This window comes from Cebus imitator, unplaced genomic scaffold (genome assembly GCF_001604975.1).
Source record: "Cebus imitator isolate Cc_AM_T3 unplaced genomic scaffold, Cebus_imitator-1.0 Scaffold189, whole genome shotgun sequence".
In the NCBI taxonomy this organism is placed as follows: domain Eukaryota; kingdom Metazoa; phylum Chordata; class Mammalia; order Primates; family Cebidae; genus Cebus; species Cebus imitator.
The window spans coordinates 1,209,126-1,224,059 of NW_016107504.1; the positions used below are offsets into that span (position 1 = coordinate 1,209,126).

General features: G+C 48.0%; 1 protein-coding gene across 4 annotated transcripts in view; it reads left to right on the top strand.

Moving 5' to 3' along the window:
• FRMPD3 (FERM and PDZ domain containing 3) overlaps window positions 1-14,934 on the top strand; it is a 93,048-nt gene that overhangs the window by 52,353 nt on the left and 25,761 nt on the right. For all 4 annotated transcript variants that reach the window (XM_017546452.2, XM_037744943.1, XM_037744942.1 and 1 more), the window contains 4 exons: window positions 1,571-1,707; window positions 2,039-2,165; window positions 4,437-4,526; window positions 6,199-6,378. In XM_017546452.2, the coding sequence (XP_017401941.1) occupies window positions 1,571-1,707; window positions 2,039-2,165; window positions 4,437-4,526; window positions 6,199-6,378 (534 nt within the window). The remainder of the gene's footprint in view (window positions 1-1,570; window positions 1,708-2,038; window positions 2,166-4,436; window positions 4,527-6,198; window positions 6,379-14,934) is intronic.

A 14,934-nucleotide genomic window follows, 5' to 3' on the forward strand; every position in this document is an offset into this window, starting at 1 on the left:
CCTGCCTCAGCCTCCTGAGTAGCTGGGACTACAGGCGTGCACCACCATGCCCAGCTAATTTTTGTATTTTTAGTAGAGACGGGGCTTCACCATGTTGACCAGGATGGTCTCGATCTCTTGACCTGGTGATCCACCCACCTCAGCCTCCCAAAGTGCTAGGATTATAGGGATGAGCCACCGCCTCCAGCCTAATTTTTGAATTTTTAATAGAGACAGGGTTTCACCATGTTGGCCAGGCTGGTCTCGAATTACTGACCTCAAGTGATTCACCTGTCTCAGCCTCCCAAAGTGCTGATATTTCAGGCATGAGCCATGGCACCTGGCCTACATAACTTTTTTTTTTGAGATGGAGTTTTGCTCTCGTCTCACTGGAACCTCTACCTCCCAGGTTCAAGTGATTCTCCTGCTTCAGCCTCTAGAGTAGCTGGGATTACAGGCATGTGCCACCATGCCCAGCTAATTTTTGTATTTTTAGAGACAGGGTTTCACCATGTTGGTGAGGCTGGTTTCAAACTCCTGATCTTAGGTGATCCACCAGACTCAGCCTCTCAAAGTGCTATGATTACAGGCATGAGCCATCACATCCAGTCCTACCTAGCAGTTTAATTATATTAGGTACTATAAGTAATCTAGAGGTGATTTAAAGTATAAAGGAGGATTTGCATAGGTTACATGCAAATACTACAGCATTTTATATAAAGGATTTGAACATTCACAAATTTCAGTATCCACGGGGGTCCTGGAAGATATCCTCCACAGATACCGAGGGAAGACTGTAGCTGTAGTAATTTTTTGTAATAGATTCCACTGGATTTTCTGCATAGATGATCATTGATGATGTAATCCTTTTCCACTCTCTCCTATACTACAGTGATATCACTGTGGCTCCCTAGTCCCTTAGTCTATCCTGGTTCCACTTTAACAAAATAGGCAACCGGTCTAACCAAGGCTGACTCATTGATAGCTGGGGCTGTCACCCTCAGGGTTTGGGGGTTGTCATACCCGTGGCCAGTAGTTCCTGGAGACCTCCTCTTGGATAGCATAGGGAAGATTGACTCATCAATATTTTTGTCCTTCAGACATCAAGCAGAATGCCTCCCCATCCTTGCAATCCAGCTCTTACCCTGGGCTTCTGGGCCAGGGCCCTATCCCTCCTAATATGTTTCTCCCCTTTTTTCCATCCGAGCTAGTAAAGGAGCCATGTATAGCTTGGGGGTGAGTATAACCCCAAGAAAAAATGTGAGAAGGTCTCTTATAAAAGGAATTAAAAAAGGAAGTTGGTGCCATGTCTCACTTTTGCAGTGAACTGGACTGTCTGCTTGTACCTTGCCATTGTGTGCACCTGTCACTGAGAAGAAGGCTATCCAATATCTGCTGAATGAAGTGAACAGTCTCTGAAACCTCAGTCTCCTGTGTTGTCTCTTGCTCAAGGGGAGCACCTTCCTCTGTCCCTTGATCTAGCATGCCTTACTGATACCATGAGTATTGTCTGGGATGTAAGGGAGTAGATCAGGGGGTGGGGAAGGAATGTCTCCTTCAACTGATAGGTTTGGACTGCCCTCTCATGCAGAGTCGGAATGATGTTATTCGAGAACGCTTTGGAATGGACCCCAAGCCAGAGATGCTTTTGGGCCTTGCTGCGCTCCACATCTATATCACTGTCTCAGCCACTCGACCTAGTCAGAAGATCTCGCTCAAGAATGTGGAGTGAGTTGGGCTGGGGCCCTTTGTGATGGGGCAAATATTTGTGTAGGGAAAAGTTACACTTGTTGAGCTATGTTATGCTTTTCAGAAATGTAGGACATGGGATGGGAGTGATAATTGGAGTCCCTCATATCTAGACCATCAAGCCCTAGAGCTACAGCTTCTACTAGGGAGCTATGGCTAATGTTATTTCCCTGTTCCTGTCCCTTTTTCTTTCTCCCAGTCTCTATTCCTCTGTCTTTACCTTTCAGATTCAGTCAATTTCTGTCTTACCATCTTCTCTCTGTCCCACTTTGCCTTTCTCACTAATCTCTTACTTTTCTTCTGCTTTTAGGAAGGAGTGGGGTCTGGAACCCTTTCTTCCCCCCTCCCTCCTGCAGGGCATCAAAGAGAAGAACCTCCGGAAATCTCTTTCTCAGCAACTGAAGGCTCACCAAACACATCCTTCCTGCGGCACCAAGGTATCCAGAGTAGGCCACTGGGCACGGTGCTCAGGCACTACTGGCCACAGGGAGATCCTGGGTGGTTCCCCAGCAGGGTCTGGTCCTCTGGGGATCCTCACCACTGCGTTTGACTTGGTTGCACATACGGCTTAGCCAGGTGTGGGGGCAGTTATGAAGAGGAGTCTTCCCCAAGCCTGAGCATCCCCAAGAGACAGTTCAGTGACACATCACCGAGAGAGCTCAGGGTCCTCAAAGCAAAGGGGCCAAGATGCAGGAGGAGATAATTCTCAGATCCTTTCACCAGTTAGTCAGTGCCAATTGAGCATCTGTCACGTGGAAAGCATTGAATCCTGGGGAGGCACATGTTTTCCATGGAAATGACTAGGCTGGCGTGGTGGCTCATGCCTGTAATTCCAGCACTTTGGGAGGCCGAAGCAGAAGGATCGCTTGGGCCCAGGAGTTTGACACCCAGTCTGGGGACATAGTGAGACACTGTATTTACTCTTAAAAAAATAATAACAAATAAAATAAAATATAAAAAAAGGAAATGTACCTCTGTACCTCAATAGCTTTCTAATTTATCAGTCCTGGGATATGGAATGTGGGAAACAAAACCCCAGCCCAGGGAAAAAGGGGAGAGTTGGGGGCACAAGACCTGACCTGGATAGTGGGTCACTGGGTAGAATGGCGAGGGATCAGGTTACTGCCTCCACTTTCTAGTGCTCTGACGACTCCCACTATCTGCTTTCCCGAACCCCGCAGCAGCTTCTTAGCTTTGTAAGGCTCAGTCTGCCTGTGCTTCCTGCCCAAGAAGCAGAAAAGTGGTGAGAGGCATTAGAATCAGCATGCAGATGTACATACGAGATGCAATCGCCCCCATATATTCCTCCCATTCCAGATTTCTTGCATTACCAACTAGTTTCTCTTTTAAGATGCAAATTTCCCCAGAGAGTTAAGCCATTCCCACCTTGCTGTGCATATTTAATCAGATTGTTTTCTTCTCAACTGAGAGCATCAGTGCTCACCACTAGCTCCTCAGGTAACATTTTTTTCGAGGCACCCCCGTGCTCGGGCTGGAAGTATGAAGATGAAGAAGTCCTGGTCTTGGCCCCGGAGTCAGCCACAGCTTAATGGAGAAACACAGTAGTCAGTCCTAACACAGTGCATTAGGCACAGGTGCTCTGGCAGCACAGAGGAAGAATACTAAACCCAGCCTGAGGCGGGTGAAATAGGCCAGAGCTGGGTCTTGAAAGATAAAAAGTATGTCTAGATGAATCCATGGGCATGGGTCATGGGAGGAAGTCTTTCCCAGGCAAGGAGATCCATGTGTACAAAGGCCCAGAGATATGAGAGACCATGGTGCAAGGACAGAAATGCAAATCATTCCGCCTAAGCAATGCAGAGAATGCAAGCTGTGTGCAAGGGGTAAAGGTAGGGGCAAGAGAAGAGGCCAGAGTGGTTGGCAGGAGCCTGTTCATGGAGGGCCTTGTGTGCCAAGGAAAGGGGTTGTACTTCATCCTGTAGGCAGCTGGGAGCCACTAAGGGTTTAAAGCAGGAAGTTGATGTGATTAAACTTATGTTTTCGGATGCTCCCTCTAGCAGTGTATGGGGGCACTTGAGGAAAAGAGGGAAGCAATGAGTGTCAGTCCTGAAGGTAACCTGGCTGTCACCCTGACACAGGTGGGAATGTCAAGGCAATGACTGGCTAGAGAAGAGGGATGGATAGATTGGAAAAGGAGATGGGGGTAAGAATCCAGATGCTCTGGTAGCTGGTGGCCCTCACATGAAATGATTAAGGAGTCCAATGTGACTCACAGGTTTCTGGCGTGATTCCCAGGGGATGCTAATAGAGACCAGGAATGCCTGGAGTGCAGCTACGGAACTTAGGAGTACTTAGTATGAAAGGTATTGAGCGGGATCCCCAGCTGGGGAATGACCAGAATCTAGGTGACTCTAGGAGTCTGAAAGATCTCAGGAGAGAGGTATAGATTAGGTGGGGCATCAGAGTTAGTTGGAACTAAACCCAAAACAAAATGAGTAAGCTGGATAGTTTAGGAATGAAGATCAGGAAGTAGGAGAAGGTTTTAGAAAGGGAGATGAGATGCTAGAGGGAAGAGCTGTGCAAACTTGAACCTTCCTGCAGTTTTATGGAGGGCGTCTTCACATCTCCACAGTGTCACTTGCTGACAGGTGACTGTCCCAGGATGTTGAGACTCCTCGTTGAGAACATGGCTTTGCTTTTCCTGTGCTCCTCAGGCTTCTCATATTTCTGAATGGGTTTTTCCACAGGGCTCTGCAATTCAGGCAAAGCTCCAGTATCTACGAATTCTGAATGAACTTCCTACCTTCACGGGCGTTTTGTTCAACACTGTGGGCCTGGTCAGTGGGGCAAGATGGGGGGATGTGGGGAGGGAGCCCTTTGTTGGCTCTTGTCCTTGGGTGTAGGGGCAGGAGGGGCAAATATTTCTAAAGGCCTGCCTTCCTCTTCCTCCTCCTTCTACCTCTCCCCTCCCTGGCCCTGCCTCTGGTAAAATAATAAAGTGGGAGGAGATACTTGTCCTGAGTATCCCTCCATGACCTTTTTTTGTTCCTCTTCCTCAATTTTGGGGCTCAGCAAACTTTTTCCATGAAGGGCCAGATAGTAAACATTTTAGGTTTTACAGGCAGGCCGTATGGGCAACTGCGGCAACTACTCAGCTGTGAGATCATGAAAGCAGCTACAGACATGCATAAACAAATGGGTGTGGCTATGTGCCAATAACCATAGACATGAAAATTTGAATTTCATGTAGTTTTCACATGTCACAAAACATGCCTCTTCTGATTTTTTTCTCAACCATTAAAAAATGTAAGAACCGTTCTTAGCTCCTGAGCCATAAAAAATAGGTGGTGGTCGGGATTTGGCCCATGGGCCATAGTTTGGCAACCCCTGCTCTATTTCATTTTTGTTACACATACTCCTGCAGTCCCCTACCCTAAGTTTCCTGAGTCCTTCTATTTCCCCTGCTTGCCCAGCACCTCTGCTGCAGGAACAAGGCTCTGGGGCGGGGCACAGCTGGCCCCAGTCTAAGACTGTGCCCCAGGCTAGTTTACCCTGGTGAAACAGAATGCAAATGGTCTTGCTGATTGGATCCAGGTGCTTGTCTTGCTCCCAGGGGTACACTGTCAGCTAGTGCAGCACAACGATGGAAAGCTACTTATCAAAGTGCCTATAGACAGACACAAGAGGTTCCTCAGAGTGATGCTAATACCAGGGAATGGGCCACCAGAGGACCCAGGCTTGGTTGCTCCAAGGAGTCTGTCAATACCTCGTAAGCAAATCCAGCCCTTCAGGCCAAGAGGTAGCCATTTACATATGGGGATTGGCAGAACACTGAAAGCCCACTGTCCCCTCTCACCTCCTTCATATGCCATCAAATCTTTCTCCCACCCACCTACCAGTGCTAAAACTTCTATCGACCACACCTCCTAGAGTGCCCATTAATAGGCAAATCTCTGCTTAAGGAGGGAGGCTGCCATGAAGTACTCAATCAACCCTGAACACCTTAGGCAGAGTTACTGTGCCAGTTTAGATTTTGGCCTGGGTGAGAAGCGCAAGTCTGAGTGGCTGTTGGTAGGGGGAGAGTAAAGACTAGACATGGGATGCCACCTTCTCAGGCAGAGCACTAGGTGGGGGCCTCGAATGGCCTGCAGCAACAAATGGAAAGTCCCTGGGGCTTGGTAGAGAAGGGTGCCCCAAAGGCCCCCCGAACAAATCTCACCAACTTCACTATTTTGCTAGAGCCAGTCCTGCTGCTGCACTCTTTACTCGACCTGCTGCTGACGCTAAGGTGTCCATTTGGACCCATAATCTGGGGTTCTGTCCCAGGAACCATTTTCTGTCCCAGACCATTTTCCCCTCAAGGCTGTCCTGTCTGGCACTGAGCCCCAGATATTTTCAGATCCCACCAGCAGAGTCCAATGCATGTTTTCTATTTCCTCCTCCTGCCTCGTCTCCCCAACTCCTCCACCCTTCTTTCTGTGAATACTGCCTGCCATTCTTGGGCATCAGGACGAGAAGCAGTCGGCCACCACTCTCCTGGTGGGACCCCGTCATGGCATCAGCCATGTTATTGACCTCAAAACCAACCTCACCACTGTGCTGTCCGAGTTCAGCAAGATCAGCAAGATCCAGCTGTTCCGGGAGAACCAGGGCGTGGCCCGGGTGGAGACCAGCATCATGGATGCCAAGGTAAGCCCTGCTTTGAGGGTCTCCTTCTGTCCAGGAACAGGCCTTGGGAATAGAAGAAGTAAACTTGAGAAAGAGAATTTGAGTCTGTTACGTGAAGTTCAATGATTCTGAAGTGGTTCGACCCTGGGCCTCTTTGGGCTCTTTCTGTCCCTTCTCAGCCCTTTAGCACATGCTGTTTTGATCACAAGTAAGTTCAGCCAGCACTAAGGACGGCTAGGGAGGGTCAGATCAGCCCGACACAGTTCTTCAGCACAGGGCAGGGAAACTGGAGAATTTGGGGCTAACCCCAGGCCACTGCTTCCCCTCTTTCTCATATCATAGCACACATGTAAAATTATATTCACAGGCCAGCGTGGTGGCTCACGCCTATAATCCCGCACTGTGGGAAGCCAGGGTGGGCAGATCACTTGAGTCTAGGAGTTTGGGATCAACCTAGGCAACGTAGTGAAACCCTGTCTCTACAAAAAATACAAAAATTAGCTGGGCATGGCAGCACACACCTGTGGTCCCAGCTACTCAGAAGACTGAGGTGGGAGGATCACCTGAGGCAGGGAGGTCGAGGCTACAGTGAGCTGTGATTGTACCACTGCACTCCAGCCTGGGCAACAGAGTGAGACCCTGTCTCAAAAAAAGAAAAAGAAAAAAGAAAAGAAAAGAATATTCATGTAGAACGTTGGGGTATATGGAGCAGCCCCAGAGATTCTGTCCACCCCACATTCTGCCTGGCTGCCCCAGAAACTGTAGGAATGAATATCTTGGCCCATCTCTACCCATTCCGTGTGCACACCAGTTGGGGGGCCCTGCCGTAGGCACATGCACCTTGAGTCATTGAAGAGGGAGTGTCTGAGCATGCGAACAGAGCAGAGAGGGCCTGGGAAGACGGGGAACATGCAGAGCCTTGTCCTTATTTCACCTCCCAGAGTCCAGCCCTTCCAGAACCTTAGATTCACTCCCATAGATCGGCTCCTTCAGACTGGCAAGCAGCTGTCGCCTGTGCAAAGTCTGGCAGTCTTGGTCAGCCACCCCCTCCACAGCTCTCCTGTTTGAATACCAGTGACCAGCGTGGGCGGGGGGCAGGCCTGCCTGCCCGCTGGCGGAAGCTCTTAGAGGAGTTGCAACTTTCCTTTCTTAAACGATTTCCCAGGGGGAGATGTTGGTAGCAGATTAAGAGGTGGAGTGTTTGCTGTTTCTAAAAGAGCAAATTATTTGCTTTATTTTTGTCTTTGTGAAACCCAGAATGCTTTAATATGTTAATTTTTCCACCTGTGAGTCACAGGATCCCCATTGGTTTAAGAACTGGCTTGGAGCCGATGTTTAATTGGCTTGTGGCTACCTCCTCAACCAATGGTTGCTGCCCTCCTCAGATGTTGTTGGGTAAAAAGCCAAATGGACTGGCAGAGAAGGGGGCAGGGAAGACAAGGCAGGCAGGAGAGATGTGGCTTCCTGAGAAATAAAAGGGGTTTAAAATAGAGACACAGCCTTCCAACTGAGTCTTCTGTGTTCTGAGTGATTCTCAACATTGACTGCACAGTAGAGTTTCCTTAAATGCTTTAAGAAAAAAGCAGATGCCTGAGTCCTACTCTCAGAGATTATGATTTTATTTGTCATAGATGAAGCCCAGGCATCAGGATTTATTTATTTTTTTCAGTTTCCTAGGTGATTGTGTAATGCAACCACTTTGAGAATGCACAGGCTTGAGACCTATATGACCAAAGCTCTGGGAGGAAACAGGTTGAACAGGGAGCAGTGGGCGCTGCCTGAGTGAGGAGCACTATGCTAATTTCTAGGAGTGATCCAGCCACAGTTATGGAATGAATGCTGCCCTGGAGAGGCTACACTCAAAATAGATGATACTGTGGTGGAAGGATGATGACATTGGGGAGACTAGATTCACAAAGACACATGACCTGCCTTAAAAGCACAACATCAGAACATGTATAGAGCTCTGGAATCGGATTAGGCTCAAATCCCAGCTCTACTACTTTCTAGCTGTGTGACCTTGAGAAAGTGCCTTAACCTCTCTGAATCCCAGTTCCCTCAACTGCAAAACGAAATGCCTATCTCAAAAGTTGTTTGTCAGGATTTTTTTTTTTAATTTTAGAGATGGGGGTCTCGCTATGTTGCCCAGGCTGATCTTGGACTCCTGGGCTCAAACAGTCCTCCCGCATCTGCCTCCCAAACTACTGGGATTACAGGCATGAGCCAGCCACCGCATCTGACCTGTTGTGAGTATTAAATGAGAAAATATACATAAAATGTCTTAGCACACTGCCCGGGGCACAATAAGTGCTCAATGAATGAGACCTGTTATTTTTTCAAAAGCAAAACATCAGTAAAGAAAAAGTAATATGCCACAAATGTTATAGACAAGTGTGATGTGGAACACTGAACAAAAGAACAGGAAGGAGTTAACCAGATCTGGCTTCCCACAAGAGGGTGTTTTAAGCTGGATCTTGAAGTGATAGGCATGAATTAGCAGAGAGAAGTGGGATGTGTTCAAAGGCAAGGAGCAAGCACAGAAATAAGCAAGCCATATGTGCAGGTCGATAAGCATAGTTGCTTGGCTGGAGAGGAGAATAACGAGAAAAGAGATTGCAGAGATTGGGGGTGGGCAGAACAAGTTGGTTAAAAGCCTCAAAGGCCAGTCCATGGAATTTAGATTCAATGTGGTAGAACAGTGAGAATATATGATACGTCTTTGAGCAGAGGGGTGATCAAATAAAAGCTGACTTGGACCAGGGTGCAAGATGGGTGAGAGCAATGCTAATGTGGAGCTAGGGCACTGAGGAGGGATCATGGCACTAGTCCAGGGGTGAAGGGACAAGGGCCTGTGCTGGAAGGACAGCAGTGATAATGAGAAAAAAAAGCAGATGTGAAACACACGAAATCAGTAAGATGTGGGTGCATATTCTCCCCTGCATACCACTCTTGCACAGACAATGCACATGTCTTATGACACCTAGCCCTGCTGCCTATTTCATGGGTCCCAAGTGCTCTGAAGAATGGTGCTGTGTGCCCAGCAGAAGCAAAATAGATGATATTGTGGTGGAAGGAAAAAGGGAAGATTGAGGGAGAAAAAAAAGATCAAGGTTTTGATTCAACAGTCATTTGGTATGAACTTGCTGTTGCTGGGAAGCATGCTAAACACAGATTTTTTGTTTTTTATAAAGAGGCTGGGCACAGTTGCTCACGCCTGTAATTCTAGCACTTTGGGAGACCAAGGCAGGCGGCTCACTTGAGGTCAGGAGTTCGTAACCAGCCTGGCCAACATGGTGGAATCCCATTTACACTGAAAATACAAAAAAATTAGCCAGGTGTGGTGGCACACAATTGTAATCCCAGCTACTTGGGAAGCTGAGGCAGGAGAATTGCTTCAACCTGGGAGGCAGAGGTTGCAGTGAGCCGAGATCATGCCACTGCATCTCAGCCTGGGGGAAAAAGTGAGACTCTGTCTCAAAAAACTTTAAAAAATTAAAAGAGAAAAAATCATGGCTTGCTGGGTACAGTGGCTCATGCCTGTAACCCCAGCACTTCAGGAGGCAGAAGTGGGAGGATAACGTGAACCCAGGAGTTTGAGACCTACCTGGGCAATATAGTGAGACCCTGTTCTCCACAAAAATTAAAAAAAAGAGAGAGAGAGAAAATCATGGCTCCTTGCCTTCAAGAAGCTTACCTAGCTTGGAGGATAGAAATGCACAAATACGGCCGGGCGCGGTGGCTCACGCTTGTAATCCCAGCACTTTGGGAGGCCGAGGCGGGTGGATCACGAGGTCAAGAGATCAAGACCATCCTGGTCAACATGGTGAAACCCCATCTCTACTAAAACTACAAAAAATTAGCTGGGCATGGTAATCCCAGCTACTCAGGAGGCTGAGGCAGGAGAATTGCCTGAACCCAGGAGGCGGAGGTTGCGGTGAGCCGAGATCGCGCCATTGCACTCCAGCCTGGGTAACAAAAGCGAAACTCCTTCTCCAAAAAAAAAAAAAGAAAGAAATGCACAAATACGGCCGAGCACGGTGGTTCACGCCTGTAAGCCCAGCACTTTGGGAGGCCAAGGTGGGTGGATCACCTGAGGTCAGGAGTTCAAGACCACCCTGGCTGACATGGCAAAACGCTGTCTCTATGAAAAATACAAAAATTAGCCACACGTCCTGGCATACACCTGTAATCCCAGCTACTCTGGAGGCTGAGGCAAGAGAATCTCCTGAACCCAGGAGGTGGAGGTTGCAGTGAGCTGAGAACGCGGTACTGCACTCCACCCTGGGTGACAGAGTGAGACTCTGTCTCAAAGAAAACAAGAAATGCACAAATACATGGCACACTATACCATAGGAGAGGTACCAAGACCATGTTAGGGGAGCACAGGGGAGGACAAAATTCTGGCTGGGGGTATTAAGGAAAGCTTCTTATATCAGCAGTATTTGTGTTTTGTTAGACGTGGCTCTGGCAATGAGTTGGGAGAGCAGGGTTGGGAAGCTTCTTACTGGAGAATGGCTCAGTAAGAATCTATCCACTGGGCCGGTGGTGTGCTCGAGCTGGCTCACACGCTGCATCCGAGCCAGCTGGGCACATCTCTCCCCAACTCTTTGTTCAGTGCCATCATGTTGATAGTTTGAAAGCAGCCATGGTGGGAGTATGTACACCAGGGAAATTGGCCAATGCTACAAATTACTACTGGAAAGAGCTGGCTGTGGGCCGGGTGCAGTGGCTCACACCTGTAATCCCAGCACTTTGTGAGGCTGAGGTGGGTGGATTGTTTGAGGCCAGTAGTTCCAGACCAGCTTGGCCAACATGGCGAAACCCCATGTCTACTAAAAATACCTAATTAGCCAGGCATGGTGGCTTGTGCTTGTAATCCCAGCTACTCGGGAGGTTGAGGTGGAAGGATGGCTCGAGCCTGGGAGGCAGAGGTTGCAGTGAGCCATGATCATGCCACCATACTCCAAGTTTGGGTGAAAGAGCAAGATCAAGAAGGAGAAAAAAAGAGAGAGAGAGAGAGGAAGGAAGGAAAGAAGGAAGGAAGGAAGGAAGGAAGGAAGGAAGGAAGGAAGGAAGGAAGGAGGGAAGGAAGGGAGAAAGAAACTGGTTGTGAAATATTTACCAGCACACCACTGCATAGAATACACTGAAGAAGGACTGTCTGAACATCCTCAACAGGGGACATGAAAGTTGGAAACCAGACTTGGCCCATTTCCCCCTAGATAGACTCTGGTCTGGGAATATTCTAGAAGGGTCTGGTGAAATTAAGATGATTCATTTAAAGTAGTTCTCAGCCCTGACTGCATATTAGAATCACATGTAAAAATTTAAAAGCCACTGGATGCCCAGACTCTTGCTCCCAAACCATAAAAAAATCAGAATTTTGGGGAGCTGGGGCCCAGGAGTACACAGGTCTTTACCACTTCCAGGTGATCTTTTTTTTCCCCCGAGAAGCAGTCTCGCCCAGTTGCCCAGGCTGAAGAGCAGTGTCGTGATCTTGGCTCACTGCAACCTCAGCCTCCAGGGTTCAAGTGACTCTCCTGCCTCAGCTTCCTGAGTAGCTGGGATTACAGGCACGTGCCAACACATCTGGCTGATTTTTTGTATCTTTAGTAGAGATGGGGTTTCACCATGTTGGCCAGACTGGTCTCAAACTCCTGACCTCGTGATCCGCCCACCTCCGCCTACCAAAGTGCTAGGATTAGGCGTGAGCCATCGTGCCCGGCCTTCCAGGTGATTCTAATTCGTATCTGGCTTGAGGACCACTGCCTTAAGTGATATTCTGCCTTGCCCCCAAATTGGCTGGCTGTGCCCAATTAGCCTTTTCCAATGCTGTCAAGGCAAGAATCAAATCTACTGATCCCTTGGGTCTCTAAACCATCATCTTGTACCCTTCCCCTCCAGGCCCCTGGATTCCATCCTTTTCCTGTTTTCAGGGATTCTAGAGTAAGCCAAGGCTACCCCAGGGAAAATCCTTTTCCTAGTTGGCATCTCAGAGTGCTAAGTGTCTGATAGGTCCCAGGGTATCCTGGGAAGATGTGGCTGGAGTATGTCAAATTAATCCCTGCTGTATCTTCTCCTGGTTGGCTCATGCCTCCAACTCCATTCTCCTTTCCTCATGCTGCATTTGAAGATGGCCTGGGCATATTAATTAGTTTTCACTCAGCTTACTTGCTCTTAGTGGAGCAAACATGAGGTAGTATTCAAATATCTTTCTTCAAGAGATGGCAGCCTGGGAGTGAGGCATCCATGGGCCATTACCATACCCCATTACCACAGAAGCACATAAGGTGGAAAAAGACATCATCAAAAGAATGTGCCAAGGGATATCTTGTGGCCCAGCATGTCTCCTATTCTCATGTTTGAGCTGTATTGCTCTAGCGCTTTCTGTAGGGACAAGCGTTACATTACATATCATGATTATTAAAATCCCATCTAAAATAAAAAGTTGTTTTTGAAGGTTTCTAAGGAACCTGTCCAAGCTCTTTGTTTGCCTGCTTTTGATTTCATTTTTACCTGTTGGCAAAAATTTCATTTTTCTGTTGGCAAAAAGTGCATCTGTGTTCCTTTTACTGCGAGCTGCATTTGGCCCATGCTGGGGCCAAGTTGGCTGTCTGGGGATGCCAAGGAGAGGCTCCTGATGAGCTGTGCTGTGCTGAGCCAGCTGGGGATGTGCTTGGCCCTCTCTGTGCACAGGATTTTGTGTTCGTGCTGTTTTATTACTGACACTGGTCTATATTGGGGTAAGAGGGGAAATTGAAGTGGTTAGACAATTAAGTCAATCAGCCATTCTCAGAGCCTCCAGTCAGTAATTCTGCCCATTAGCCATCCAGCCAACCAGCCAGGTAGCTCAGCAGTCAGAATGTGAGGCTGTTAGACATTCTGTCTGTCCTGAGCTGGCTTGTCAACCAGGGCATGAGTGAGTCAGACTGCTCTGCAGCCAGCCAGCTCATCAGTCAGCCAGCCATTCGGCCTCTACTTTGGTCAAACGGTCTCACATTATATTTGCCAGTCGATGCTATTTTCTGAAAGCTGTCTCCAGCTTCTGAAACCAAATTAGTCACACACGCACACATTCACACTTACCCACCCACGTACCACTCCAGGACATTCTACGTTTGGGTAGCTCTCTATGCGTTTTCCTCAAAGTACTTATCACACCTCACAGTTATATTTATTTGCATGGTTACTTGATTTGGGTTATGTCTTATTTCTTGCTCGATTGTAATCTCCATGAGGGCAGGAACTAGGTTGGCCCAGTTCTGGAATGAATGGATGCATCTTTCACTTGATCATGTTCTCCAGGAGGCATCTAGCCACTTTATGGCAGCTTGTGGGGTGGACAAAGCAGGGAACAGGAGCATTTCAGTCAGAGGAAACAGCATAGGTTAAGGTATGAAGATGTGAAAGAACATGAGGAACTGTAAATACTTTGTCATTGCTGGAGTATAAGGTGAGGGACAGTGATGGGAGGGGAGCACTGGTAGAGTTAATGGAAGATTGGGTCCAGGTCCTGAAGGGCTTTTTATGTCATTGTAAGGCAGTTGGATTTTTTCCTACAAGTGATGAGCTATTGATGATTTTAAATGACAATGAGGCTTGTGCTTTAGAAGGAGCCTTCAGACTTTAGGAGGCTGAGGCGGGTGGATCACTGGAAGTCAGGAGTTCAAGACTAGCCTGGCCAACATGGTGAAACCCCGTCTCTACTAAAAATACAAAAAATAGTCAGGTGTGGGGGCACACACCTGTAATCCCAGCTACTTGAGAAGCTGAGGCAAGAGAATCTCTTGAACCCAGGAGGTGGAGGCTGCAGGGAGCAGAGACTGTGCCATTGCACTCTAGTGTGGGTGTCAGAGTAAGACTCTGTCTTGAAAAAAAGAAAGAAAGAAAGAGGCTATGGGGTCATTCAGGGCTGAGGATGGTGGCTCGTGCCTGTAATCTCAGCACTTTGGGAGGCTGAGGTGGGAGGATCACTTGAGGCTAGGAGTTTGAGACCAGCCTGGGCAACATAGTAAGACCATGTCTCTACTACTGCTACGACTACTACTACTAATAATAATAATAAAGTAGAAAGAAACTTCAGGCAACAATACGGAGGTGAAGTGGCTTCAAGTGGGTAGAAATTAGAAGGAGAAAGGCCAGTGAGGAGGTTATTGGAGGTCTTTGGGTTAGTGTGTCCCAACCTTTTCCATATCATGAGAAATATCACACTTTATGTGACAAAACATACAGACAAACAAGGCATACATAAAAACTAGATGAGGCAGCTTGTGGCCAGAAGCAATAGGACTAAGAAAACGAGAGGCTTAGCGTCTCAGCACATTGGCCACCCACTCACATGTACCTTGAGGAGTTTCAATCTGGGAGGAAGACGATAAGGTCCTGAAATGAAATGGTGGCAGTAGGGATGGCTGTGATGTGAATGCTCCTGAGGCAAGCCTAGTGAGTCTTGGGCCCTTGTGGTAATGGTGGTAGCCAACATTTACACCCAAACCTTTGTATCTGTATATCCTTCTGCCATCAGTAGCAGGGGGTACAGCAAGAAGGGGGTATCTGACTCCCTGGCCCCCAAGTTCA